This window comes from Passer montanus, unplaced genomic scaffold (assembly GCF_014805655.1).
Source record: "Passer montanus isolate IOZ18808 unplaced genomic scaffold, ASM1480565v1 scaffold110, whole genome shotgun sequence".
NCBI classification, from domain to species: Eukaryota; Metazoa; Chordata; class Aves; order Passeriformes; family Passeridae; genus Passer; species Passer montanus.
In genome coordinates, this window is record NW_024357614.1 from 420,084 (window position 1) to 448,042 (window position 27,959).

The window sequence follows — 27,959 nt, forward strand, 5'->3', positions numbered from 1 at the left end:
AAGGAACATTACATGCAGACAACGTGTACTCTTGCCTCTTCATATCCAAAATACTTTAGCTGTCTCGTAATTGCATGTAGAACTAGCAACAGATGGAGAGAAGGAAAAAGCAAGGGCATTACTGGTTTCCTTGGTTCTTGCAAGGGCATTGACTCATGAGACAACATTCCCAGAGAACTCGAGGGAACAGCCTGGCACCTTCTGGCACTGTGGTGTCTACGGTTTCTCTGTATCTAATCTGGAGGCCTATTTACCCCTAAATCCTAATAGCATGATTGGATTAATCCTGTTTTAATCTCAAAACTGGTTTAGTTGAGTCAACATAAATCTCAGCAAACCTGCTGTCTGGCCAAACAGGGAAGTGACACCTCAGAAGGGCTCTGGTAGTTTTCTGAGTAATGTTAGGATCAATAGGGGCAGTAATGTTTCTGCATCATACTGAGAAAGCCAGATAAAAATGACCTTATTTCAAAGGTGCTTGTCATATACTTCAGCATGAGCTAAAAGTAATGATTATTTCTATTAAGCAGCTTAATTGCTAAATATTATGTCAAACACTGTTCACAATTCACTTCACATTATGTCCTTCAGGCTTAGAAAGAACAATATTGTCCCATCTTCATCATAAAAGTTAGCCTACTATTGGCTCATCCCAAACTTGTAATGCAACTTTCTGTTCCTCTCTCCCACTTTCTCCTTCTTCTTTTCCTCTTCCCTGCCAATATATCTCAGTAAGGTCCAAACAAATAACCTTAGAGTCATCATGCAGCCTCGCACCCGCAAGGCAGACCATTGTGTCAACAACTTGTTTGAAACACTGCAAAATGAACAACAAAATCCTGCAACACTGCTAGAAGCTGCGTTATGAAGGCTCAGACTGAAAAGAGACACAGAATTTACCAGATTTTCCAGTCACCTCCAAGGTCTTCTCTTGAATGACGACTTCAGAATACAGACAGCACAGTAATATTACACTTGGCAAATCCAAAACATGATGGGCCAAATTTGGATTAGGCAGAAGCTTGATGTCCACCATGGAGCTTCATAAACTCATAGAATGAGCTAGAACCAACCCACAAAGACCACTGAAGCCCAGCTCCTGGCCCCACACAGGACACCCCAAGAATCACACCCTGTGCCATGAGAGTGCTGTCCAAAAGCTTCTTGAGCTCTGTCAGACTGGTGGTGTGACCACTTCCCTAGAGCCCATGTTCCAGTGCCAAACCACTTCCCTGGGTGAAGAACCTTTTCGTGATGTCCAACCTAAACCTCTCCCAACACAACTTCAGGCCATTCCCATGGGTCCCATCATTGGTAACCACAGAGAAGAGATCAGTGTCTGCCCTTCCTCTTTTGCTCATAAGGAGTTGTAGATTGTGATGAGGTCTCCCCTTAGTCTCCTTTTCTTCAAGCAAGCCAAGTGGCCTCAGCCACTCTGCACATGGTTTTCCCTCTAAGCCCTTCAACATCTTTATAGCCCTCCTTTGGATACACCCAACAGCTTTATATTCTTCTTATATTGAGGTGTTCAACATTGCACTGAGTACTTCAGATTTTTTTTTTTTCTTTTGAAATTATTTAAGCTATCACAAGCAATGTAAAACATGCAATAGAGTGGTAAAGCTTAAGTGCGATAAATGAATTTGATTTATCTATATGTATCTCAATATCTCACAACAAAATGCCATTGGTGTAAATGAGTTAACAAGTGTCTGTCAAGAGCAACTTGATTGAAATGGTACTTGTAAGAAATATGAAGAATGTAGTAGAGGAGATGCATGCAAACACGTGGAAGTGGGGAAAACAACTCATAGGAGGAATGAGGTAAACTGAGTCTCACTTTGGTGGAATGCTCTTTTTTTGCTCTCCATAAATCATCCATTGTGGCACTTAAACTGCATGTTAATCATAGAATAGCAAACTGCAGAACTGATGCAGGCTTTGCAATGAGATATATCTGTTACAGAACCAATTTGCAACAACTGTGTTGTGTCACACCACTCTTAAGTGATTATTCTGACCAAGTGGATCTGATGCTGGCCTGATATATATTACACAAATCTCATTTAAGTGGAAAAATCTCTATTGCATAGTTTAGATCCAAATTCAACTCAACTTTTATTTTATTGTTTCAACATGTATAATTGTATTGGCACCTTACCAGGCTGTTCAAAATATTAAAAAGCCTCTGTAGCCCACATGAAGGAACTGAACAATATCACTATGCATGAAACATACCTGGGCTTGGGCACTCGTTCATCAGGAACTGGTGTCCATGTGGAGTCTGGAGACTTCTGTTCTTTGAATCTCCCAGTAAATACATTGGCAATGTCAAGCATGTCATAGGCACACACTGCAGAGCCAGGGATGCTGCAAAGTGACATTTCCCAGAAATTGTTACTCATTCTGCAGTTATGCATAAAACCTTGAGCAAAAAATATGCTTTATAGAAGCCTTCCTTTACTCAATACTGAACTCTGAATCTAGTATTAACAGGAAAAACCAGCCCCATGGCACAGCCTGAATACCAATCAGCAGGCAGCTCCTGCCAAGAGAATTTTATTCAAAGCTTCTACAGAAAGAAGTAATTGCAATAATCTTGAAGAAGGGAAAGAATCGGTGAAACTCTGGCTATCACTGGCAATGCATGAGGAGCAATCGTCAGTCTCATTCAGAACCCATTACTTGGACATTTAAGGTCTTCTAAGTCATAACATCTCTCAGTACCAAGAGTCCTGTAGTCCCTGCCATGCCTCAAAAAACACATTGCAGATAATTCAGAAGTTGGTTCTAATCAAACTGGAAGCGTACTGCAGTGTGCCATTTACCTGCTTTTACATGTAATTTGTTCATGCTCCCACAGCCTGATATCCACGAAATGTTCCCAATGAAAAGGAGTTAGCTATGCTCAGGAGTTTGCTCTACTCAATGAAATGTAAAGAGCTTCTAGAAACAAATTTGATATTAAGATCATAAAATTGCAAATTTCAATTTTTTGGATACTAGCATGCAACTCCACAACAGCATTGTCCAAACATAGTTAATTTCTTACCAACATACTTTCTGAAAGGTGTATGGGTTTAGCATGATTAGTCACTTGGAAGCATGAAATATTCATTTATCACCTATTTTTTTAAATTTTGTACATGAACTACTGTATTTGCGTCTGACTCCTACCGCTTGATTTTATTGGGTAAATAGCATGAAAGCAGCTGGCTGAGGCTTTCAATCCTGCTGTTAGCTAGTAGGTCATTATACATCAAAGAAAATATGTAGGAACTATAATACTGTTACAGAGGATTAAGCTAAACTCCTAAAGGTATATAAATTTATAGAAAAACAACCATTTGAATAGTAAACAATTTCAAAATGCTTTTTGCCGAAGAAAAACAACAAGTTGAGAGACAATACAGGAGTTTTATTTTGATCTCCGCAGATTTATTTTCTTATAGAAGGAAACTTCAAAGCTCAATATTAATGTGATACTGCACAGCAGGAGTTTTAAATGGAGACAGCCATCTATATGTTGATGTAAGAGATGGTGAAGGGTGTATTTGGCCACAGAGGACCTCAGCTCAAGACCCGCTCCAGCTAGAATACTTTACACATTACTGAATTGGGTCCTAAAGACAAAAAAACAGCCATAAAATCTTGAGATGTGTTACACACAACTACAAATGCTCAACACACAACTACACACGGATGGTGGCATTGCTGTGCTGAAAGGACTGCAACATCTTTTACTTGTGAGGGTGGCAGATTACAGGTCCGTAGTATGATGCAGTGGGAACGATGGAGCACTGTGGGTCACAGCCAAGGGGGTCCAAGCCACCTCTGAACTACTGGACTACAAATCAACACTAGCTTCTACCTGAGTGACCTCTGATTAGGCTGAGGAATCTCTTCCACTTCAGTCTAGAAGGAAACTTTGTTCTAGAGACCAAAGGTATTTGTTTCAACCCTTCTTTAGTGGAGAAGGCATAAGAGATGCATTTATGTTAGAAGTAGGTTTCATACAACTACAGAATCACAGAATATCCTGAACTGGAAGTGATCACTGAAGTCCAGTCCTCCTACACAGGACATCCCAAGAATCACATCATGTGCCTGAGAGCATTGTCCAAATGGTCCTTGATGTTTGTCAGGCTTGGTAACTTCCCTGGGGAGCCTGCTCCAGTGTCCAACCACCCTCTGGGTGAAGAACTTATTTTTTGTAATATCCAACCTAAACCTCTATGACTTAGCTTCCCCAAGCCCTCTTAGAGGCCACCAGAGAGCAGAGATTGGTTCTTGCTCCTCCTCTTCACCTCATAAGGAAGCTCTGAACTGTGTGAGGTCTTCCCTCAGCCTCCTCTCCTCCAAGCTGAACAAGCCAAATGGCCTCGTTCACTCCTCATACGCTTCCCCTCAAGTCCTTGACCACCTTCATTACTCTCCTTTGGCTGGTGTCTGATATCCTTAGATTCTTCTAATATTATGACACCCAGAACTGCCCCCAGCACATGAGGTGAGACTGCCCCAGTGCAGAGCAGAGTGGGACAATTCCCTCCCTTGCTTGATTGGAGATGCTGTCCCCGATGTCCCCGAGGACACACTTGTCCCTCCTGGCTGCCAGGTCTGCTAATAAGCTGTGTCCAAGAATATACGCCTTCCTGTCTTCTTCCATGTGTGGCAAAACCTGCAGCCTATAAAACAGTATTTTGCTTTTTACACCAAGTACTTAGATTCTAAAATGCAAGACTTAAGGAAAAGAATTATTCATGACATGCCACAGGAAATACTAGTAAAGTGGGAGTACAGTCTCAATGTTGAGATAATTGCAAGATACAATCTATTTTCTGATGTTGAATCTCTATTTGTTCACCTGTTTTTATCAAGTCAGATTGCATGAAAAGAGATCATCTTAATTTAAGCTTGTATTCCCTATTGGTGGCATAATTATTCCATTGCAGTTCTTATTGTTTTGATGTCAAAAGCAGTGATTTTACATTACAGGCCCACGCTTACTCTCATTTGAAGTCAGTTCTGTGAATGACCTTACTGAGGTCAGGCTTTGACAAAGGGTGGCAAGAGTACAGCAAAACTAAATGAATTTCAACAATAAAATTCCTTTTTTAGCTCAAATGTTATACTCCGTGAAACTGTGATATATTTTTAATTAGAAAGCTACTATTTTTTTAACTTCTTTGGGAGTTCTCAATAATTAGATACAGTTATTCTAATAACTTTCAGAGAAACACGCTAAAATGCGTAACAGTAATAAAATCTCTACAGATGCTTTTGGAAAACCATGCAAACAATGAAATAGGTGTTCTAGGGACCCTCCTTCCCAGACAGCAAGACCTTTGTTCTCCCAGGATAGTCAAGGGGCGGCAGGGTCACTGCAGGGTCAAGGATCAATGCAAGAGTCACCAGGGATGCATAAAACAAAAAGCAGTAGATAACATGGTTCTTGGAGGTTTAGCTACAGACAGGACAGACATAATCCTTTCTTTGTGAGGAAAAGAACACCGTATTTTCTCTTTGGAATAATATTCTGCAAGTTACATGCTACAACACTTCTTGGTGGCTGGTGTGAACTATTCCCTTGTAAAGAAAAGTATGTCCGAGGAGTGTGTCCACATGTTAAATGGCTGAAACCCACCCTAAGTTATGAAGCAAGCCCACCCTAAGTATGAAGCAAGCAATACCAGGGTACCTTAAAATTGAACACAAACTATCAGTAAGTGCAGGGTACTTAGTAATTATGTTGTACTAGCAATCACTTTGTGTGCTTGCAAAAAGTAAAAAGGAAAAAAGCAAAACATTTTTTGTGGTGAAAAGCAAAACATAAAGGAAATAGAAGGTAAAAGGTTATTGTGGCTATTACCTATTATACGGAGTGGAGAATGTTGCTAAAACAACATCCCGGCCATTGAAATGGATAACATCTGTGACTGACTGCAGTATGTTAAAGTAGAAGTGTGAGTCGCCAGGAACTGAGCAGTTCAACCGAGCCTTGAGAAAGGAAGTCCACTGTTTTTCCAGCACTCTCTGAGATCCTCCCATATCATTTTTGCAAACCTGGGCCACCCTTGGGAAAACAACCTGGAAGGGATAGAGCAAAAATAACGGAGAAAATTAAATGTTTGTTTGACCTAAAATCTTCGTTGGAATACTGTTTTTAAAACATTTGGAATAACACAGCAAGGTGCTTAATTTAATACCACTTTTCTATAATCTGTGACAAATAAGAAACAGAGAAAAATTAAGCTTTGGAACAGTGTGCTATGAAAGATAAGACTGTGGCATTTACTACACAGCCATAAATCCTTCAGGAGATCTGTTCTCAACCCATATAAAACTCATTTCCATACAGACTGCTTAGCTTTCTATTTCCCCAAACAAAAGCACATTTCATATTCACAATCCCTGCAACCCACACTGCTGCTCCAATTCTTGTGTTTTCAGCACTTAAAAACTATGCAAATCTTGCTGGGCTTTTATTCCTGCTCTCCACCTTTGTGACCTTGGTCAGCTTTTCTGACTGCTTAGTCAGAAAGCTATTGTGCAATTAGCAAAAATGCAGAAAGTGCTTAATTATTCTTTGCAGAATGGCAGAGCACAAAATTCCTACCCTTGTTTATTCAGCACCCTAATTAATATTTCTTACATTAAAATTTCTTCCTGCTTTGGAATCTGTTTTTAACAACTATGTACTGTGTTGAACTAAGTACATTAGCCTTGTGCTTTCTATAATTTCAGAAAAGAGACTCTAGCATATATCATCACTGTAAGAAACTACACATTTTCCTATCAAGACAGTGTAATGTTTCACTCCAGCCAACCTTTTGGCTTGAGCAATAGGAATCTTCTCAAAATGCTGACCTTGTCATCATGATTTATGGTTCTCATTTCAAGGTCACTCGTAACAGCATTGGTCCAAGAATAGCATAAATTTTCCTCCTCCTCAATCTGACAAAGTCATTCAAGGCAGTGTTTTTGCCCTTACCTTTCCCATGCTGTTGTACTCCACTGCTATTTCCCGGAAGAAGAAGTATATGTAATTGCCATAGTCAACTGCCTGAACAAAGTACGGCTCTAGAAAAAAAAACAGCAACCCAAGACACCTGATTTAGGCACAGGATGCAGAATGCAAAGAGAAGCCAAACACATTCACACTTAACATCCAGAGGTGAAATGTCTGTGTTTGACAAACTTGATCAGTTTTCAGAGCAAACAAATCACTGCTGCAGAAGAATCACTGTCTGGGGACAGGAGAGCTGGGAACAAGTCTGCACAACATCACTGCAAGGTTAGTTAAGTCTCTGCCACTAATATGTCTGCCCTGCACGAAGTAAAAGCAAAGGTAAACAGGCATTTATAACTGTATGCCTGAGGGGTCCAAGCAGTGCTCTTTATGGCATGCAGGCTGTGAGTTGAGGGAATAACAAACCACGTAACTGTTTCTGCCCACACGTGTCTGTAGCAGCAAGCAAAGTGGGACAGCTAAAGTTGACACCTGGCAAAATGTTTCTGCATGCAAAAAAAGACTTGAAACTATGACTTTGCTCTCTGCTAAAATCACTCCAAATGCTAACAGTTCTTAACACCTACATGAAGCTAAACAGCACAATTCTTAACAATGAGGGCATTTAGAGCACAAAAATTGCCTAATTCAATGGCAGCCGTACAATCCTTAAGAACTGTAACAGAAAGGCTTTGTGCAATATTCCCATAATTTTATTTTCATTAATGAATCTTAGCTTTACAGGACAAACCTTTTATACTTCATATAGCCTTGATTGTTACCTAACAGTGCTGTGCAGGAATATTTTCAAACACAGCCCAAGCACACAGAGCCCTGCAAGCTCCAACTTTTCCATCCAACAGACGTACACTGGTGGATTTCAGCTTGGAAACCTCACTGGAATGTATATTCTGATCTACCCAGCTCACACCTTCTGTTAAATCCAGTAACTTGGGGTCAGGAGAGGAGTGAAAGAGATAAACAAATCAGAGTAAGCATGAGATGTAGTCTGCCTCCTTCTTTCTGCCAGAAAGCATTGGTGAAATGAAATGACAAAGAGGTCTGTCAGAAATCCAAGACTCTCATCAGAGATGCTGCTTTTTTGCCATGTTTATCTACCTTTCAACCACTTGGAGTCATGTTTAACTGTCCGCAGAGTTGGGCTGTCTCCCAGGCTCCGGTATATGACCGCATCTATTGCAAGGAAGTCGGTCACTGTGGCAGAATACAGCTTTCCCTCTGGGGAGGAAGGAAAGAAGAAACAAGGGAGGAAGGAGAATTAGAAATAGTACAATTGCTTCTTCTCTCATCAGTCAGATGAGAAGGGGAAACAAAACCATCACAGTCTCCTTAGGAACACTGAAGGAAGGAAAAAATCCAGCTAGGTAAACAGAACTGATTACTGAACAAGCAACTCACCCCTTTGCAAAATGGTAATTTCAGAGGGATGCTGTGGAGGGAAATAACCTTATGGAATAATTCTTCTTCAGTTTAGGTATGTCATACTGAACTACCCTATCCAGTCACATGTCACTAGTTCAATGCTCAGAAATTCTGCTTAGGTATGTCAGCAAAATAAATAGAATAGAATTGCTAGTTTTAACTGGGAATGCAAACCAGACAGGGCTTAAAGACTGTCAGCTAATTGATGCTTATGAAAATTTCTCCCCTTGAGAGCACTTCTGCTCTGCCAAAGATCACTAACAAAAAATTAAATAACATGCTGGGAGTCCTGCTGAAACAGGAATAAAAAGAGATGGAGGAGGATTGCCCATCAATATTTCTTTTTGAACATGCATTTTAGCATTTTCCATATGAATTATGCATTCCTCTCTCCTAATGAATGGAGGACAAGTGATAAGAAAGGACCTACAAAATGGCACCCCAAGGACAACCAAAACATACAAAAATATAAGGACATAAAACCACAAGATTCAGCAACATTTAAAAATTTTATTTGTTGTCTACTTTGTTTGCAGGTCATGGTAAATATACAGGACTGTTTTCATGTGTGAGATAGATCTTGGAACATGATGTCTGCTAGAAGCAGTGGTGCAGCATGAGTGCACAAAATTGTTCCTCTGTTGTGTCTGCATAAAAATCAGAATTGTCTACATCTTGTTTGACAGAGATTATGTTGGTGTCTTGAAGGCACCAGCACCAAGGAGATTCCCAGGACAAAGCAGAGAGGCTTCTACTGGTCAAGCTCTCCTCATTATACTTTCAGAGTTAGTTTAAGGCTGAGAGGGAATCTCCTTGGTGCATACAGCTGTCTCACAGGCGGCGGCCAAGAGGAGGTTGCTGGACTCTTTTCAGTGGTGTCCTGCGACAGGACGAGGAGCAGTGGCCATAAAATAAAGCTCAAGAGATTCCCTCAGTATGAGAAGAGCTTCTTTCCATTGAGGGTGGCAGAGCACTGTACCAGCCTTCCCCTGGAGGTTGTGGAGTCTCCCTCTCTGGAAGCATTCAAAGCCCACTTGGGCTGTGTCCCTTGCTGTAGGTGACCCTGCCTTGGCAGGGTGGGTTGGGCTGGATGATTTCCAGAGCTCCCTTCCAACCCTAGAAACTCTGTGAGTGTGAATTTCAGCTCCAAATTTAAAATTCCAAGTGTTTTTTATTAGCAGTACTGTATGCTTTGTTCTGTCTCATGCAATTCTTGTCCTTATTTGGCTACTTAAGAATGATCATTTTTTCTTAGCAAAACAGAAAAAATAATTACTACATGTGCCCCCCCCATTTTAAAATAGCATAAAAAGCTCAATTGTTTAGATATGGATGTCTGAACTCATGTTTATACAACCATGGTCTTCTTTCCTGCCAAGTTCCTGTGACCAACTACAATTCACACATATCAGCTGTAATAGCTACAGGCTGCAAGAAGAGCCATACTCATGTAAGTGCATCCAACAAACTCAGATGACTTGGATTTGTGCCCTAAACTGTTCTGAAACTGCTTTTCATTGCACTCTGAAAAGTTAGCATGGGTATCAATATGTAAGACACATATAAAAATGATTTTTCTGAAGCTAGCAGATTTACAAGGCATATTCTACACATATTTATTTGAACTATATAAAATTTACTCTGAATCACCATGAAGGAGTATGATCATTTCTATAAATATTCTCTTTATTTTCAAATAATTCAAGGATTTCTTCAGTGACAAATTTGGAGTCATCTTTCTGAACTTCATGTGCATTCAAAGTGAATGTTTACAATAGGCTGGTCATAAACACTTTCTTGGCCAATATACTGAGAAAGACCCTTCTGAAAAGTCATTCAAGCTGCACTAAGGATATGGAGTCTGAGGTACATGAGAAAAATATTTCTCCAAAGGAGTTTCTCTATTTCCATGCTTTATTAGCTACTTGCTCAAGTTAGAGAATTTCTACTGTATATTCCTGCCCATAACATCACTATTCTTGAAACAAAAGGAACATTTTATTTGCACTGTAAAAAGTAAAAAAAAAAAAAAAAAGAAAATAAAAAAAAAAAAGAAATTGAAGCAGTTTACAAAATCTCTCCTTTGTGAGGCAGAGGTTGATACCTCAAACATGGCAGTGCTTAATAGAACCCTTTGGCTATAGACTTGTTTGAGAATGGCTGAAATACTTGCACATTCTTAAATCTTCAGAGGAATAACTTAGTTATTTTCATGTGAGCACCCAGGCTGTTTTATAGCATCACATCTGCTGAAGAGGACTCAATATTATCATGGAGGATCTTTTCATTAACTTCACAACATATCTAACAGCCAGATCTAAGAAAAGATCAGCAGGGTTCACACTAAGAGAAGTTCAATAAATAAATAATTTAATCAGGAATTTCTGATGAGATATACAAAAATACTGCACAATCAACAGCCAAAATTAACCCAATTTATAAGATGTCACTTTTTCTAACTACCATAGTAGAAATCAGAATTAATGCTATTCTGCTGCATAAATCACCACTACTAGCCAATACAAGTCTCTCCTTTTATCTACAGCAGCTGGTAAGACCACAGTAAGATGTTTTCAGCTTAAAAAAAAAAAAAAACTAACAAAAAAACCCACCTTCCCTTTCATTCTTGATCCAGTAAAGGGCATGCAACTGCATTTTCCGTAACTTCCTCCTATTATGAATGTTAGCTTAGGCTGAGAGTTGTTAATGAGCATATCCTGCTTAATCCTAAGTAAAGCTTACTCAAGCCTTGATTTCCTTTGACGTTCACAGAAGCTGAATGCAGCCAAAAATGGTGCCTCACACCGGCCGTATTATCAAGAATACAAGAAATACTGAAATATTGATCCAGGAAACTGAGGCTTTATGCAATGTTGATGACAGTGAAGTTAATTTCAGAGAAGGGAAGGATTTTTTTGCTAGGGGTTTTCTTATGCCCCCTCTTTTTAGTCATTGTTTGCTCCCTTTGACACCATTTAGATTTAGGCATTCTGGGCTCAAGCAAGAGGCACAAGCTTGTTATACCAAGCCTGGGCTGCAGCACAGAAAGCAAAAAAATTATCTCTGTCATTTTACCTGCAAACAATGCAACGTTGGCATGCTTTGCATCATAGGGGCACCTGGCCATTCCACTGAATTCCTCTTCCAGATAGTCCAAGGTATCCATCTGAAAAATCAAAGGGAGCTCCTCAGATAGAGAAATAAAGAAACAAAACTTCTTACCCAGTATGAAGCTTATGATGGTGTTTCTTCTTTTCTGGGCAGAGGAGAAGGCTCTTTCTCTAACTCTACTCCTAACTATGAAGTAAAAACGTGACAAAAATAATGGCATTAAATAAAATAAGCCTGAAAAGTGTATGTCCAGTAAGGCATTCTTTTGGACTTAATAATTCTCACCCTGACAAATTTTAGTGAAGCCTTCAGTCTGTATTTTATCTGCACACAAGTTTCATTTTGAACTATAGCAGGCTATGTGGTTTGTGGTTCTGGCAAGGCTCCAAAATTTATCCTCACCAGTGACCCAACAGAAGCGCTCTTATACACAGAAAAGACTGCAAACCACAGCATTCAGAAGAAACAACACTGGGACAATTATCTCTGTGTGCATTTTTCTCCCCCAAGTCCAGAGGTCTTTCTGCTCTAGTCTCAACAGTGGTTCTCTCTTCCTTGATTTGCATATTCAGAAAGATGCTCTTCAAGTTTTACTATACCAGTTGAGTCTGTGTCACAGAGAATCCTCTTACCATCAGGCAAGAATTAATCTGTGCAGGAATTGTAGATTCTGAGGCTTATATGTAACTCCTGGGAAATAAATTCACCCTGGACACTGATAACGACACGAATATACAGATTGACTTTACATGAAGTTCAAGAAGGTTTGGTGAGCTAAAGGAGAATTGTACACCTGTTACCCCTTTAAGATGCTTATACTACAGTATTTTGGGAATAAGAACCTTTGTAGCATATTCAGGCAACTTGTCCAGCTCATACTCTATAGATCATATACAGTAAATAATCACAGAACATGACAAACAACACACACAGCACCATCCACTTAAATAGACTTTTAATTTGTATGTTACAGCTTCCAATTCCTTCAGTGGATGATTTGTGATAGTTTGTTTTCTGTCATGTATCCTTCCTGTCAAAATCCACTCTGAAGGGAGTCAGTTGTGTTTACTCAAAAGATGAAAAGAATTTCTTGTGGTAGTGAGAGCAAATTAGTCCTGAGTAACTTTTCTTGCACCAAGATCCACACCCTTGGCTCATCCTCACAACCACTGGCATGTTTGAGGGACAGCCCTGCTTTCTGTTTGGCACATGTTTACTTCTCTCTCTGCATAATGAAGGAATAAATGGAGGAAAAGCCAGGGCAGGTGTTGCAGAGGCCTTCTGAAGGCTGCCAGATCCAGAGGGATCATTATCCACCCCTGCATCATAGGGGGTGAAAACTCTGGAGTAGGGGTGTAGTACTCTGGAGTAGTACACCCCGGAGTAAGGGTGAGGAGGCCATTTATATGCCTCACATCAAGATGCCAAAGAAATCTATAATTTTATCTAAAAGACAACTTCCATACAAGCAGACTGGCTGAGATTTCATAGCCTCATTAATGGAATTCAGAGATTAAAAATTACAAACTGTAGTAGAAGAATAAATACAGCCCAGTAATCAAGAAGCTTCAATGCATATGACCAGCAGGCAAGGAAAGAAAGAATTAAAGAAACAGCTGTTAACAGAGTAGCTATCTGTACCTCACAGTTACCATGACACAGGCTTGTGTTCTTACTCAAATTTGGTTCTTCCTCCACCGACTGGAAGAAAATACTACCCTGCACTTCTCTCCTGTGTTTTCTAAACTGCAGCCATTATAGTGGCTAAATGAGGTAAAGCATCACTGCACAAAAATCAAGGAAGACCACCAGTTACAGTGAATGCCATTAGCGAAGTAGTTTTCCTGGCTCTTAACATCTTTGTTCTTCTTTTTTTGCAATAACTCTGAACCCAAAACCTGAATGACGCTTGTGATTTTGTCAGGAGCAGCATTAGTAAAACTGAATTTTATTTTTCCAGAAAAAAAGAGGAGAAATTACCTGTGGGACATAACAGTGCCTAGAAAAGCAGAGTCTAGATGTCAAATGCCTAAATAAATTAATTTCAAAGCTACTCCAGAGACATCTGCTGTTGGGAGTTATATCAGAATACAATGGTGAAAGCCTAAGAAAATGGGAACTATTTCAATAAGTGGGTCCTATTGAAATGAAGACTACTGAGATACACTATGCCAAAGGAATAAATTTGCTTCAGGGCATTAATGTCAAGTATGCAGGGACCAGCAGAGTTTCTACACTGCACTAGATAATATTTTGGTTTTGCAGATCCTCAGCAAGTGAGGAATAATTCTCTGTCCTGCCCTACTGTTCCTTGTGGAGATTTGCTCTTCCATCACTCCCACAGCACACAATGCCATCGGATCTCCACAGCAGGGATCTCCACTCCCTGTCTGGGGAGCTCACAAGAAACTCGGGTTTTGCTTGCTATGCCCCCAGGCATCTTCAGAACTGGTTTTGTGATTGAGAACAGTAGAACAGAAATTTTAAAACATGCTACTCTGAAGTAACCCCCAATATTATTGATGTGAGTGTCAGTGACAAGCTGAGGAACTTTCTGAGGAGAAACTACAGCCCCAAGTGGGGATCTGAAGGACTCTGTACCTATGGGGGGCAATGCAGAGTGGCAATACTCTTGATGTGCAGGAGTTGCAAAGAACTAGGTACTCAGAAACCCAATCAATATTGAACTCTGTAGCACTGAAACAAGTCAGGACAAATGTTTCAGAGTCGAATGGTGCACAGGTGAAGGACAATCTCATGCTGCTGCCAACATAGTCACAATAAATCCAACAAAAAGACAAGGCATAAATGAAATTCTGCAGATTACATACCTTGTAGTTCCTGCAAGAAGGGTTGAATGCATTTGTTCCACAGATAAACAGTGTGTCTTCATTTCTTTTTAGGAGAACCTTAATAAAGTTATGACATTCATCCTGAAGAAAAATAATAAAAACTATTTCAACTACTGCATTTTGGGTATCTCTTTTAATTTTTAAGCAGTGATATTTCTGCTTAAAATTAAATTGGCTGGTACCCATTGTGATATTCTGGCCTTATTTTGACTATGTTTAACTAACAATGAGCAAGTTGTAATTAACTTATATTCTAGTGGTTTAAAAATTACAAAAAGCTGAAGATACAGCATTCATATTGTAGCTCCTAGTTTGCTGTTGTTGACAAAGGTGAATTTTGTTTGAAAACTGTTGCTTTCCTGAAGAGCAAAAAATCTGATTTTATCACCTGTGCTGCTGTTAGTGGCATCACCACTACAATGTACTGGCATAAAGCTTCTGTAGCTAGAAGGGGAAGTAAAGAGTCAAAGAGTATGCATTTAATTATGATACTACTTGTGCCAGTCATAGCTTACAGGAGGGTGAAAGTGGTGTGAGAAACAATCCTTTTACAGCCCCACATTCATGTGTTCTGATGCTTTACCTGAACTCCTCAGTAAATTCCCACAGGGGGATGGACAGCAGCACTTGGCTTTTGAAGCAATGGCAAGCAAAACTGGTATACTAAGCATTGTGATCTGCTCAATGCCTTAAATATTTCGGGACATTGCTGTGGCTTCTGTCCTAATATTTTATCACATTCAAAGTGAACTGGTTTTGCAAATTAAAACCTTCAGTACGCTGATGGAAAAAGCAATAACTGGTAAGAAGTGAATGGCATGATCCATTGCACATCACAGACAGCAGCGCGGGATAATAGTGATGCAACTAAACTAAAGTGGCAGTTGCAGAAGAAATGAAAATTACCTACCTTATGTTTTCCCTTCATTCTGCATGTGTCTACATCAGCTTGTCTAGATTTCCATGTCAGTTTCTGCAAGAATAAAGAAAGAAATCAATTAGAACTCAGAAGCTTTTTCTTTTGATTTCAGAAGTAGTAGTCCTGTAGAGGAGACTAGCTTTTGAACATACATTTATTGAAAGTTTTCTGCACTCTTTCTCCATGATTAATTCACCACAACAATGAAAGTTTAGTGATGTGGATCATTCATTTAAACTTTGTTTTGCCTCCAATTCATGAGATGGGAAATCTATCCCTCTTTCTTTAAAGCCTAAACTAACGGAATTCAGAACTTTGAAAAAGGTGTACTTTTCTTAAAAGTAGTAGATGTTCTCTTTTAACTGATATTGCTCTACAAATCAGAATTATAATTTAGGGACTATGAACATTTACTGGATTCTAAATGAAATATACATTCTCAAAGACAACATTTTAGATCTGGAAAGAAATAAAATTCAGGTAATTCTTACCACTTCAATTCAGCTAACAAGCTCCAAAAGTTTTTCATCTCTCAAGACACTGCTAACTTTATCTGCTAACACTCTTCCTCCAGAAGATTTTCAGATAAATCCCAGCCAATCTGGGTTTTTCTGAGATACATTTCAAAAATGGTCAAATGTGGAAGTCTTATTAAAAATAATAAAACTTTATTTAAAATCACATGGCCTAAGATGGCATCACTTTAGACATAATTTGCCATGATTGTTCTGACAGTGTTCCTGATCACTAAACTGAGGCACTGTGCATTCATGGAGGGGTCCAAGCTGAAAGACTAACCATGAATGTTCATTTCTATTGTAAGCTTGTGCCTTACTCTTTGATAAGTGAAAAAGCTCATTTTCACCATAATTGTAATGAAGTACTGTCCCCTCCTCCAGTGGAATTCATCCAATGCCCAAATTTTTATGATCTTCTGTCAGACCAAGGCTGTGTTTAACATATGTTACACAACATGAATGCAATGCAAAGGAGCTGAAGGCATATTATTTTCAGTAAGTTTCTGTTAATATACAATGCAGGCAAAGCTTTTTTTTGTTTGAATGTAACTTCCCATGGAGACTATGTGAATACATTAGTATTCACATTAGCATTAATATTAGTTTAATGTGAATTTGTATTAGTATAATGTGAATACACTAGAAAGTGATGTTATACTAAGATTATATTTAGTCAGTTCTTGAACAAATGAAAAAAAATTGTGCACTTGAAAATATGTAACTTGCTTCTTATGACAAAAGTTTCAGTAGACTTAATTTGGATTGTATAGCTGTTATAGAAAACTGCTGCATATAAATGAATAGATGTTTGACAGATGTTCCATCAGGGACCTCACCATATTTCAGTACAGATTGCTTATCAGCCCAGCTAAACCACTTATCAGAAATTTGCAGAGGACATGATTGCTATTCTAGCTCTCCTCAAATATGATTAGCAATGCCATCTTACTTGCTTATTACAGCTTTACAGCAGTGCTGGCAAGTTCTTTAAAACAATGTTACCATCCTATTTATTTGAAGCTGTCGCTAGTGTCCTTGGTTTCTGGGTGATGATAAAAGCTACTTACTTTGCTAAAATAAATTTCTTCTGTATGTGATGTGTCCATATCAACAGTATAAATATGGTCCCTGTAAACAAAAGCAAAGAATACGAAGTCAAATGGAGTAGCCAGACAGTTAATTTTCTCTAAGAGAGCTATCTATCAAAAGATAACCCATAATCTATTTTTAAAAAATCAGAGGTCTTACCAGAAGACATTACTGGCTGCATCTCCAGCTTCTCCCACAAAAGCATTTTCATATATAAACTGTTTGCCTTCCCATTAAGAGAAAAAAAGTGCTACAAAACTTCAAAGTAAGATTCTTTCCCAAAAGCAATTATTTGAACAAATGAGATTTGGGAAAGTGGATGAGTCTCACATGATTTCTGCTCTATCAGTCCTACAGAAGATGCCACAATCTAGCATGCAGATGTTTTTCTGTATCCTGAAATCAGCTGCAATAGCTTTTAGGCACCCTTCGCCAGATTCCTGGGCTACATGTCACTGTGCCACATTGAGCCATATAAGATTTTCCTTTCCTTTCCCCCTTTCCCCTTTTCCCTTTCCCCTTTCTTTCCCCTTTCCTTTTTTAATATGTGTCTAAGCTTAGCTGTTATAATTTGATTGACAATATGGTAGACGAAAAAGGCATAGGACTATTCCCAGAAATTATTATTTTCTTCACACACTGCTGGCCAAACTAAACTGTAAAATATTTCTCTGAAAAAAGTTCACACTTTTTTTTCTTACATTTACTTTCCTATTTTCTTGAGAACCTGTCCTTCTCTACAATTAGCTGCCAATCTGTTCTTAGAAAGAGGAAATAGACACAGCTCATTAGGTAAAGATATCTTTTTGCACATTCTCTTCCATGTAAGCTGAGAAAAAGGACAGTTCTGTATAGAACACAAAAGTTGAAAAAGCCCACCAACCCACAACAGTGTAGTAACCAGCACATCAAATTGAGACTGAGATCTCATTTTTTCCTTGAAACAAAATTGATTTTTTTTAACATGCAGAAAGCTGTCCAGCTGAAGTTTGATCCACAGCATTGGAGGGTCTGCTGAATGCAGAATACAGGCTCTGTCCATTTTAGAAATCCCTGCTCTCAAGGTTAGCTTCATATTTATTGGGTTTTGGGAAATATTGCTAGTCTCTTTAACTAAGACAAACACAGGATACTGCTACAAGAGAAATAAGCAACACTTCTTTCAGGTGAAGAAAAGTGGCAGTATTGTGGTAGGGAACTGGCTTTGAAAATTTGTCTCCTGTGGAGCTTGAGGCTGTTTGCTTTGCAAGATGCCAAATTGAGGAGTTGATGGGTTTTCTTCTCCTCCAGACTCCAAAACCAGAGCTGTCATTTACTTACAAGATTGGTTTAATACTTCAATTTATTATTTGCCTGACTTCAGTGACAGAGCAGTGGTCAGGGTTGGTTCTGGAATAAAATTACCTATTAGCACAATATCAGCTTCATAGATTACATCATAGTTCCCTTTTTATATGCATTAATCTTTATTGCTGTCACTCCTGCTATATAAAAGTGGGGGAAAAAAAGTCTTGAATTGCAAATGTAGTGAGGGTGGACCTCTAAAACCCTTCTTCCAGCACAGCTCTTGATTTTATTCATCAGCCTCACTTTCCAGAGGTTACAGTTTTTTTCATTTTCAACAAGACAATTAGAAAATACAGCAGTGGTACTCAGAAAGAGCTGAGTTGTTTAATTCCACCTCAATAAAACAGTCTTTAGAGGACTTACTATGTGGTTCAATGAGCAGTTCAAGTGAAACTCTGATGCTAAGTTATGGGATTGTTGGAAAAAAGGTTAGCATCAGGAAAATTGCATATTATTTTCTCATGCCACAGATGAAGCACAGTTGCTGACAATGTCAGTAGAGAGCAAAAGAACTGTCAAATTCAGGGGAGGGCTCCCTAATCACAGAAAATGTGGGATTGTTCTCATTCTCCTTTTCCCACTGCTGCCCAACTCCTACTTTCTACTAGCTGTGGTATGTGTACAGTTTACTGCTAATTAAGTTATTCTAACACAAATTTACTTAATCCTAGAGCTTCCGTTTTTCCCACCTCCAGTCAGCAGAACTGAGTTTTGTTGCCATGGCATAATCTTGTCGAGGAAGGGAATTTAAATAATGCCACTGGCTGTGCACGACCCTTGGCACTTGGAGCATGGCTTGGAAGCACGTAACAGCAAAGGAGGAGGGAGCCATCCCATACCCTGCTCCGCACCTCTTTGGTTCACACACACAAGAGGGTGGCAGATAATGTGAACAAAAGCTGCCACCGCACGAGACAATGGGAGGAGGAGACACAGCAAACTTAGAAAAGGATGTGTGTGCTTGGGTGTGGGCCAGTGAGAGAGAGATAGGGAGGGAGCACCCTTCCCACGAGAAAAAAGATGACAGAGCCGGTCCTTAGCAAGCCTGCTCAGACAGTAAAGCTTTATGGCCTTTGGCTGAGCTATTCTGATTTACATTGGCTATGTATTTCTGTCTGATAACATGAAATAATGCCTTTATGAAGTGACACAAAACTTTATTTGTTAATAGCCAATACAGGAGTTGTGTATCCCATATGACAAAATAAGTAGTGGACTGACAGAAATTTTGTTCCATGCCAGTTGATCATTAATAAAATGTAAGCAGTTCTCAAATCTGAGTTAGCATTTCTAGTGGGCTGAAACTGTCTGCAAAAGTCAACACTGGATTTTTCAAAAGAAGCAAATAAAAACACTCCCCAACCTAAACACAACACCCCTAAAATAAAAACACTCACTATTTAACCATTTCTTTTGATTGTCTTTCAGATAACTGGGTAAAACATAAACTTAGGATTTCTATATTTCAATGCATAAAAAAATCATGAAAGCAATATCTCATATAATAGCCCAAAGATGTATTTAGCTACAATGAATCAATGAATTTTGTTACAAAACTCTTTGGCAAACACATTTGCTTGTGTACAAATTTGCTTCCAATCTCTAGATTTACTACTGCCTTGGAAGGAAATGCAGTACTTGAATTACAAACTTTCTTCCACACTAGATACTAAAGGATGATTCATTTTCTGAAGTTTAAAAATTACCCTGAATTTCAACTTGTAACACATAGTCTTGTCAGCCCAGGAAGGACTTTATTCAGTAACATGGAGGGGGTAAAGAATATGTCAAAGAGATTTTGAGTTACCAAAGGAAAAATAGTGTAAGAGGATTTTTTTCATGCCTGTGTAAGTACAAAACAGATCAGGTCTTTATTCTTTTTTGTAGGTCACAAGATCCTACGACTACATAAGCACTCTTATTGTAGCAACTTGTTTTATACAAATGAGGAAGAACGCATATGCACATATTAGTACATGTTATCCCCCAAATATTAGAATTTTTCATATTATTTGTGCACACAGTGGTTTCATATCCCAAAACTGTTCTCTGGGTTTTCCTGCTCTAATGCCAGTTGCTTGGGCACTGAGACAGTCTAACTACGTCAATCTCAGTCTGGGAACAAACTATGAAAACAGCAAAGTAAAATCTGCAAAGAGGATTTACCACCACCTCACTGCAAATAATTTCCTAATTTAAAGGAAAACAAATAAGGAAAGCAAAGGGAGCTCAGTCATGAAAAGGAGGAAATCCTGCCACTACCTTTCACACCTATTCAACCCTCAGCCCTGCCCCACTCATTATCTCACTAAAAATGGCAAAAATGCCAATCTTGGACCTCAGGCAAAGCACAGGGCTTTGCCAATAGCCACAGGGCTGACCTCTCCTTGTGTCCTATGACCACTAGCACCGCAACTCCTGTGGAAGGATACTTGCTCTCTGCCTGGACTCGATGCAAGGTCTTGCCGTGAGAGCCCTGAGCTCTGCCACCCGGACCCCATGCAGCACGGGGTATGCAAGGAGCCTGGGAAGCTGCAAGTAGCCAGAGCAGCTGCCACGGCTGGGTAATGGAACAGGTGTGTTCTTCCAGCAGCCAGGGACATGACTCTGAATGTGTCACTCAGTGACCGTGCTGGTGTAATGCAATTACCAATTATGTGGTGCTGCACGGAGATCGACGGGCAGCTTTCCCCCACAGGACACATCCGACCACCCAGGAGATGGGGAGTGGCTGCTTGAGAAGACAGGCAGCTCCCAGAGGCTGCCGAGGGCTTTGCAGACAGGGCTGGTGGTGAGAGGCTGCCTGTTCAGCAGCTGTTCCCCTTCACTCTTGGCCATCCCACCCACCACTTCCCCCATCTGCAGCAACAGCCTGGTTTTATGTGACACATGCAGAAAGGTGTGTGTTTTTCCAATGGAGGACCAGAAAACAGGCAGGAAACAAGCTATTACTTGAGAGGCAGCTTGCAGGGAGGTCCCAAACAGGATCTGGGTCCAAGAGCTCTAAACTGGACTGCCCGCCCTTGCAAATCTGGACCACCCAGCCTTGCTAATCTGGACCCATCTTGCACTCCTTCTGCATGTCTCATGTAATTCCCACTCTAAGATCCTCAATCTTCTTTGCTAACAACAGGTAGGGATGTGAAGTGTTAATATTGGATCTCTGCCAGGTTGGCAGCTGTCTGATAGGCCCACTGAGGCTGACAGTGCAAGCTGAGCTAGGCAAACTGAATGGGTGGCTCTATGTGCAATTTTTATAAAAAGACATGCTCATGTCTGCACAGTATAGCTCTCCGAAAAAGTCAAGGCACTAAATTCAATTAACCTTGAGGAAGCATGTTTAGTTCTTTGTCTTAAGATACCAAAAACATGCCTAAATCAGCAAAATTATATTCTAATAATTCTTATAAAAAATACATCTGTGCACAGAAGAATTATTCTCTAAAATTTGTCATTATTGGTGAGGACAAGTGGAATAAAATGAGGATGGAATTGCTTCTCCATGGAACTAAATTATACTTCTGGCAACTCCCCTCTTGCAGGTCTCAGAGGAAGGCAGAGGCATGTAGTCCTAAAGCACAGGTGTAACACACCACAAAACTTTAGTTGATCATCTAGCAACATTTCTAATATGTCTTACTAACGGGCTGCAAAGCTCTCTCTGAGTGCAAGACAATCCTGGAAATAATGTGTCCATCAGAGAAGAACTTAGAATATTCCTTGTCTTCTCCTTACTCCTCTTAAAGCAGTAAGAGAGGAGTGGTGAAGCAGGAGGCTACTGACCTAGCAGCAACGTAGAGGGTCCTGTTCATGACCATGACAAGCTGGATGTCCAGCCGGTGCCTCTGTGTGGTGTTCCGCCCCGGTTTGTGACCCACAAACACCGGATACTGTCTTGTGTCTGTAGGAAGGGAAAAGTCAACAGGGTCAAAAGAGAATAACAAACTGAAATGGTGCTAACATGAATCACCATGGGGCCCAGCTATAGCCAAAACCTATGGTTCTGCCCTGGAAGCACAGACTGGGGCTGGAAGGCATGAGCACAGAAAGCTGGAGAGTTCTTCAAAGTTACAGTGTCTGCAGCTGCAAAGAAAAAGTCACCACCTTTGTAGAAGACAAAAACTGTGAATATTTTTAAGCATAAAGCTGTTCTGGATCTCTTGGCACACAGGTACATGGCACTTTCTTGCAGTTTTTCTTTCACTGCTTGCAGAGCTTAAATGCTTGCTCCTGGCTGCAAAGCATGTGCATCAGGATGAAGCTGTTCCACAGTGGACAATCAATCACCACAATGACTGAACTGGTAGTGGCTAAAGCAAATGTCTTGGCTCTTTTAGGTTCAAGCTGCCAGTTCCCTGGGTTTTCTATAGGACTCGACTGTTGCCACAGAATAGCTGCAGGGTTCTCTGAGAAACAGTGGGAAATCACCACTTGAACTTCATGAAGTTAAAGTCACTGCCCATTATTTTGGCAACCAGTCTGATATTCCACCAGTCCTTCTGGTAACTGGGCAGGAATACTGATTGGAATCTCCATACTGAGCTTATGCTATCAACAAGTGAGCTTCCCCCCGCCTCCAGTTCTACCACTCAGCGAGAGTATTTATTGTCTATTCCCATTATTTTTCTGGGGTGAGAGCTCAGCATACACAGGGTGTTCCACTGCTCCTCAGATGGGTGTACAACCGAACAACAGTGAACACTTCTGATCAAGGGCCACTTCACATTCATGTGTATCATATGATCATGACATCTGGGTACACAAACAAGGAGCTAATTAAGTAAATAAAATTCCAGAAGATAAGAGGAGGATAATCCTCTGATGAGCATTATCATGGCAGACCTGCTGCAAATGAATGTTATATAGAGCTGACTAGCATTGAGCTATGGTTTCTCCCCATCAGCATGCTTTTCCCAGAAAACTGTAGTTGGGGGAGTCTATTTCTTCAGAAACTCTATTTCTTCAGAAACTCATCTGCTCCTTTAGTATTTTAGCTATTGTCTTCCAAAAGCATTGTACCTGTTAAGCTTGGTCAAATTACTGGTTCACAGCATGGTTTCAGCAGAGCATCTCAAAGTGTCACGTGCCATAAAGTCTCGGGATAAAACTGGACAGAAAAAGGAACTTCTCACCAAATCAGGTGCTGATAACTCTTTAAGAAATAAATTAAGATACCAGGCAGGATTTACTTTCAGAAGCTTAATCCTTCTGATCATGTCCGACATTGCAAAATGCCAAGTTTTATTGTCAGGCTGTTTTCTGCTCAGTGTTTTCTGCTCCTTTGTAACTCATGGATCTAGAACAAACTAGGGACATTCATATCCACTTCAGCATGCCATCCTGCAGAGGAAAAATTATCCCAGGTTCTATTTCTCTAAAAACATCAAGTATGGCAAATTTTTCTAAGAATGATTAGCATTGCCCTTCTGGATGGTGAAAATGTTGGTGCTGAAGTGGCCACGCTAGCCATGGGGTTGCTTCAGAGCATTTCTTCCGTGTTGTTCTATCTCAGAGGTCTATTAGCATTTGCAGCACATCAGGCGTGCCTTGGACTCTTGTCATTCAGAATAATGTTACACAGGACAAACAAGTTTTTGGGTACCAAGGCCATTGCAAAGCACAGCAAACAGACAGTTTTAAAAGCAAACTCCTGAACAAAAAAAGAACTGAACACAAGCCTGCTCTTGGCTGATTTGCTGCTCCCTGGTACACTTTTAGGGGCCCAGATGCTAAAGACATCCTTATAACCATCTGAAACTTTGGGACTTTGAAGAATTTTCGTTGCCATTATCACAATTGAGATGAGGCAAATGTGAAAGAATCAGTTAAATCAAGCCTGATGTCCACTGTAAGATACATAGAAAGCTCTCCACCTGTTTAGCCAGCAGATCTCAGTATGCAGCTGTTGGTGTTACACTAGATTTTGAAGAGTTTGCCAATCTCTGCTGGTAAGAAAGGAGAGACTTTCTGTCATACAAGATTCTTTGTCTTGATTTGGTTTTTAGCTTCTTCAATTCCATCTTAGGAAAAAAATGCCTAATGCTCAAGCAGAATCCATTTGAGCCTAAAGAAGTTCAATTATTTGTATTAGACTAACAAATAATAAGACCGTGAAAAAGTCATGTATTAGTACCTGTGAATGTAAATTGGCTGATATAGGAGAAATCAAGAAAAAACAACTTTATCCACTGCAACTGTATTTAAGTAGTGTTGATTTGAAGTCCCCTGATCAGTGCTACATGAAGTTCTCTGGCCCCTTATACTTACAGTTGCCATGCGAAATACTGATAGGCTCAGAATCTTCTGGGAAACCAGCCCCAGCAAAGTGTAGCAGTGTGAAATATAGCAGCAAGGCTTCTGACCTCATAGTAGTTCAGCTGTGAGGCTTCACTTCTTCACTTCACCCTGTGGAAGACAAACAAGAGTTTAAGCACCTTCAGGTGGATCAGAGCTTTAAAGAGTCTGTGGAATGTAGAGGAAGCTTTTCTCCTCAGGCCTCACACTGTACCTGAGGAGGCATTCTTTGTTTCTAAGTAGAAACTGCCCTGAAAAGCCAGTTATTCTTCAGCTCATGCTGTAGAAGGGCTACATCTTGCTTGGGGATAGACTTAAGGACCTGTGTGTTACAAAAATTTTTCTGCCCTGATGTTTATATGTAATACAGACGCTTCATCTCCTGCAGTGATTGACAGCTGACAAGAGTTTTCCAAGAAACATTTTATTTTCCCCTTCTTTGGTTTACGTAATTAGATGATGACAAGATGACACACACCATAAATAAAAAAAACCCCTCTCACTACATTATTTTGGTTAAAAAGAGATTAAGAGTTATACTACAGGACTGATTCATACCCTGCAAAGCTGTGAATCAAGTGAAGAAACACTGAGAGAGCTTGATGGAGCATTCAGAACATGTCATTGGGCTTTACCATAAAAATATGTAGCCATAAATTTAGGTGTCGTAAAACCAATACTCCAACTTGTGATAAAATAAAGAAGAAAAGAACTGTCTAAATCCAGCAATTTTTTACCCGTGTTCCACTGATGCATTCATTCATTCATTCATTCAGATTTCATGTACAAAAATATCCCTAAATCTTTAAGATAAAAGGAACCACTGGGGCCTTTGGATACAGTGAAACAACCAGCACATAATACAGTAAATACTTCATAATTCCCAGGCAAATTTCACAGAGACATTGATCTGTAGGGGAAATCAGTGCAAAAGTGGGGTTTTCTTTTCATCCTTTCCAGAGTTTCAAACCTTTGATGCTGCCTGCCAAAGATTCCTTTTGAACAAAGCTATTTTACAGTGGTTTGTCAGTCACTCAAGATTTATGGACAGAAAGTCAAACTTCATAACCTACATAGTCTTTGAAACTTAATTTGGCAAACAAAGTGCTAACTTGCCCTTCTGCAGCACTATTTAATATTAGATACCTGTGTCTCCTTTCTTGATGCCAAAAAAAGCATTAGCAAGTATTAAACATTGGATTCCTCATTTTTTAGCCAATAGAAAAATGTCATAATAATTAATTTGCCTCATCAGATATTTGCTTTCAAATAAAATTTCAGTTGCTATAAATGGTTTGGAGCGGTGGATCTGTTGCAGGGTGATAGAGTCCATAAGGACTGCTGATTTATTAGACTCTCTGTGTTAGTCTATTATTATTTCAGCACAAAAATTGGAATTTTGGCTGCTTCTCTATTTCTATTAACAAAATAACTGGGAGACCAAATTAGACCAAGAATAGGAAAAAAAATAATGTAAGGCAGTGACTGACAACTGAACAAAGTTTCAGATAGATGGTGAAGGATAAAAATAGCAAGAATAAATGCAATACAATGCAGACACTGTCTGTCTATTATAACTTATAGGAGAATGCATAGCAAAAGATAGTACATACCAGCCCAAATAGAAGTATTTCCATCTAGCACTGGTTAAGCCAATAGATCGCTATGATTACTGGCACACCTATACTTGCCTGCAGATGCTTTCTTTATGCATTTCCTCCATTTGTCTTTCTAGTCACCTCTTACATTTTCTCTTGACTGTTAGCTCTCTGGGGTAGAATCTATTTCTTTCTATTTGTTGTCATTTGGGGCCCTTTGGAATACCAAAAGAAGAAATAAGGAGCAGAAGTAAATAGCAGGCTTGGAAAAACTGTTTCCCTCTAAAGGTTATGATTAAAAGCAATACCTACACATTAAAGGGGCTAATTCCTTTACCTCTATGCAATTTTTCAAAATGTCACTTTGCTGGGTTAAAAATTTTGCCCTTGTAAGTACACAGCAAAATAGCAAAATGAAATTCCTTACTACACAAATTGATTGAAATTATTTTCTCTTTGAAATTGCTACAATCCAATGTAAAAATCTTTTCTGAAATGTACATAAGGAACAACAGTTCAATGGGAAGAACTTAGGAAGCAATCCAATTCTTCCACTTTCACTGTATTAATCTACAGTATCAGTCTGCAGGCTAACAATACAAACCACTTGGCTCACAATGAGACTCCAGAGCATAAGAATAGCTGCTTTCTGTTTCTCCCTTTCATCACAAAATCCACTATCTGACAACATATGTGCTGTCACCACAGTACTGCAGATACAGCTCTGCCACTCCCCTTTAGAGCCTGAAAAACTTGTCCCACGGGTGATTCTGCACCATCAGCCTCTAATTCTCATTCAGACTTGTGTACTGCTCCGTGTATATCTGTGTGGGAGACTGCTTCCAGGAAAATGAGCAAGTCCCAGCACGCTTACTTTGTGATTTCATGCGCATGCTATTGGGCCAGATCTGCTTTCGTTTACCTGGGGAAAAAAACCAAACTGACAAAGATTGGTAGGTTTATATGAAATTCTCTCTCCTTATTAAGGGGACTCTTCTGGGGAAGAAAAGAGGGAGAAGAGAGGAAAAAAGCATAATTCTCTGTTGCTCTGATGCCAACATGGTCATTCAAATTCACAAAATGTGTATGCAAAGTATCTGCTTTGACATGTCAATAATTCAAGTGGACTACACGTGTATCAGTGTCTGTGCCAATAAATTAGCACTGAGGAGGACTAAATTGTATCCGCAGGCAGCTTTTTTCCAGAGGTAATTATTCAAACATATTGTCACTTTTGCAGTTCTTACAATGGCGGAAAGAGCCATACTGTTTCAGTGGAATTTCAGAAAAGTGCTGATTCAAGGTCACGCTTATTTTTAGGACAATTTTCACTGTGGTTGAGCCCCAGGGATTGATGCAAATGTTCTCACTCGCAACTGTGCTGAAACTACTTTTGTTCAAAAGTGCTTGTGAACACAGTGTCTGATGAAGACGAGTAGCTAGACAGTGATGCCAAGTGAGTACAGCACTGATTCAAAATAAAAGTTTTGCAAACATCAATGAAGAACTCTCCATCTTTCATGCAGAGGTCTGAACTGAAATTCAATCTGGCCTGCACTAAGCCGTGGTTGATAGAGAACTGGGTCTGAGAACTCCACTTCTCCTGGGTCAAAACATTGTAACTCTTGTTGAAGGAAGCTACTGGCAACATGAGTGAACCATGGTGGTCATTTATTATCAAGCATGCTATTAAAATACAGCCCTAAAAATATTTAAGAGAATGTTTTATAGTCTAATCCAGTGACTTGCAGCCATCGAATTGGCACAGAAGATTAGATT

At 39.7% G+C, this 27,959-nt stretch overlaps 1 protein-coding gene across 4 annotated transcripts in view; it reads right to left on the bottom strand.

Moving 5' to 3' along the window:
* The window catches only part of SEMA6A (semaphorin 6A), a 117,724-nt gene that overhangs the window by 42,457 nt on the left and 47,308 nt on the right, over positions 1 to 27,959 (bottom strand). For all 4 annotated transcript variants that reach the window (XM_039730882.1, XM_039730863.1, XM_039730892.1 and 1 more), the window contains exons 2-11: positions 24,556 to 24,693; positions 22,072 to 22,189; positions 16,920 to 16,980; positions 15,326 to 15,388; positions 14,395 to 14,496; positions 11,528 to 11,618; positions 8,129 to 8,248; positions 6,992 to 7,080; positions 5,870 to 6,087; positions 2,239 to 2,370 (exon numbers count right to left, since the gene is read on the bottom strand). In XM_039730882.1, coding sequence (XP_039586816.1) covers positions 2,239 to 2,370; positions 5,870 to 6,087; positions 6,992 to 7,080; positions 8,129 to 8,248; positions 11,528 to 11,618; positions 14,395 to 14,496; positions 15,326 to 15,388; positions 16,920 to 16,980; positions 22,072 to 22,189; positions 24,556 to 24,655 — 1,094 coding nt within the window. In that variant the 5' untranslated portion in view covers positions 24,656 to 24,693. The remainder of the gene's footprint in view (positions 1 to 2,238; positions 2,371 to 5,869; positions 6,088 to 6,991; positions 7,081 to 8,128; positions 8,249 to 11,527; positions 11,619 to 14,394; positions 14,497 to 15,325; positions 15,389 to 16,919; positions 16,981 to 22,071; positions 22,190 to 24,555; positions 24,694 to 27,959) is intronic.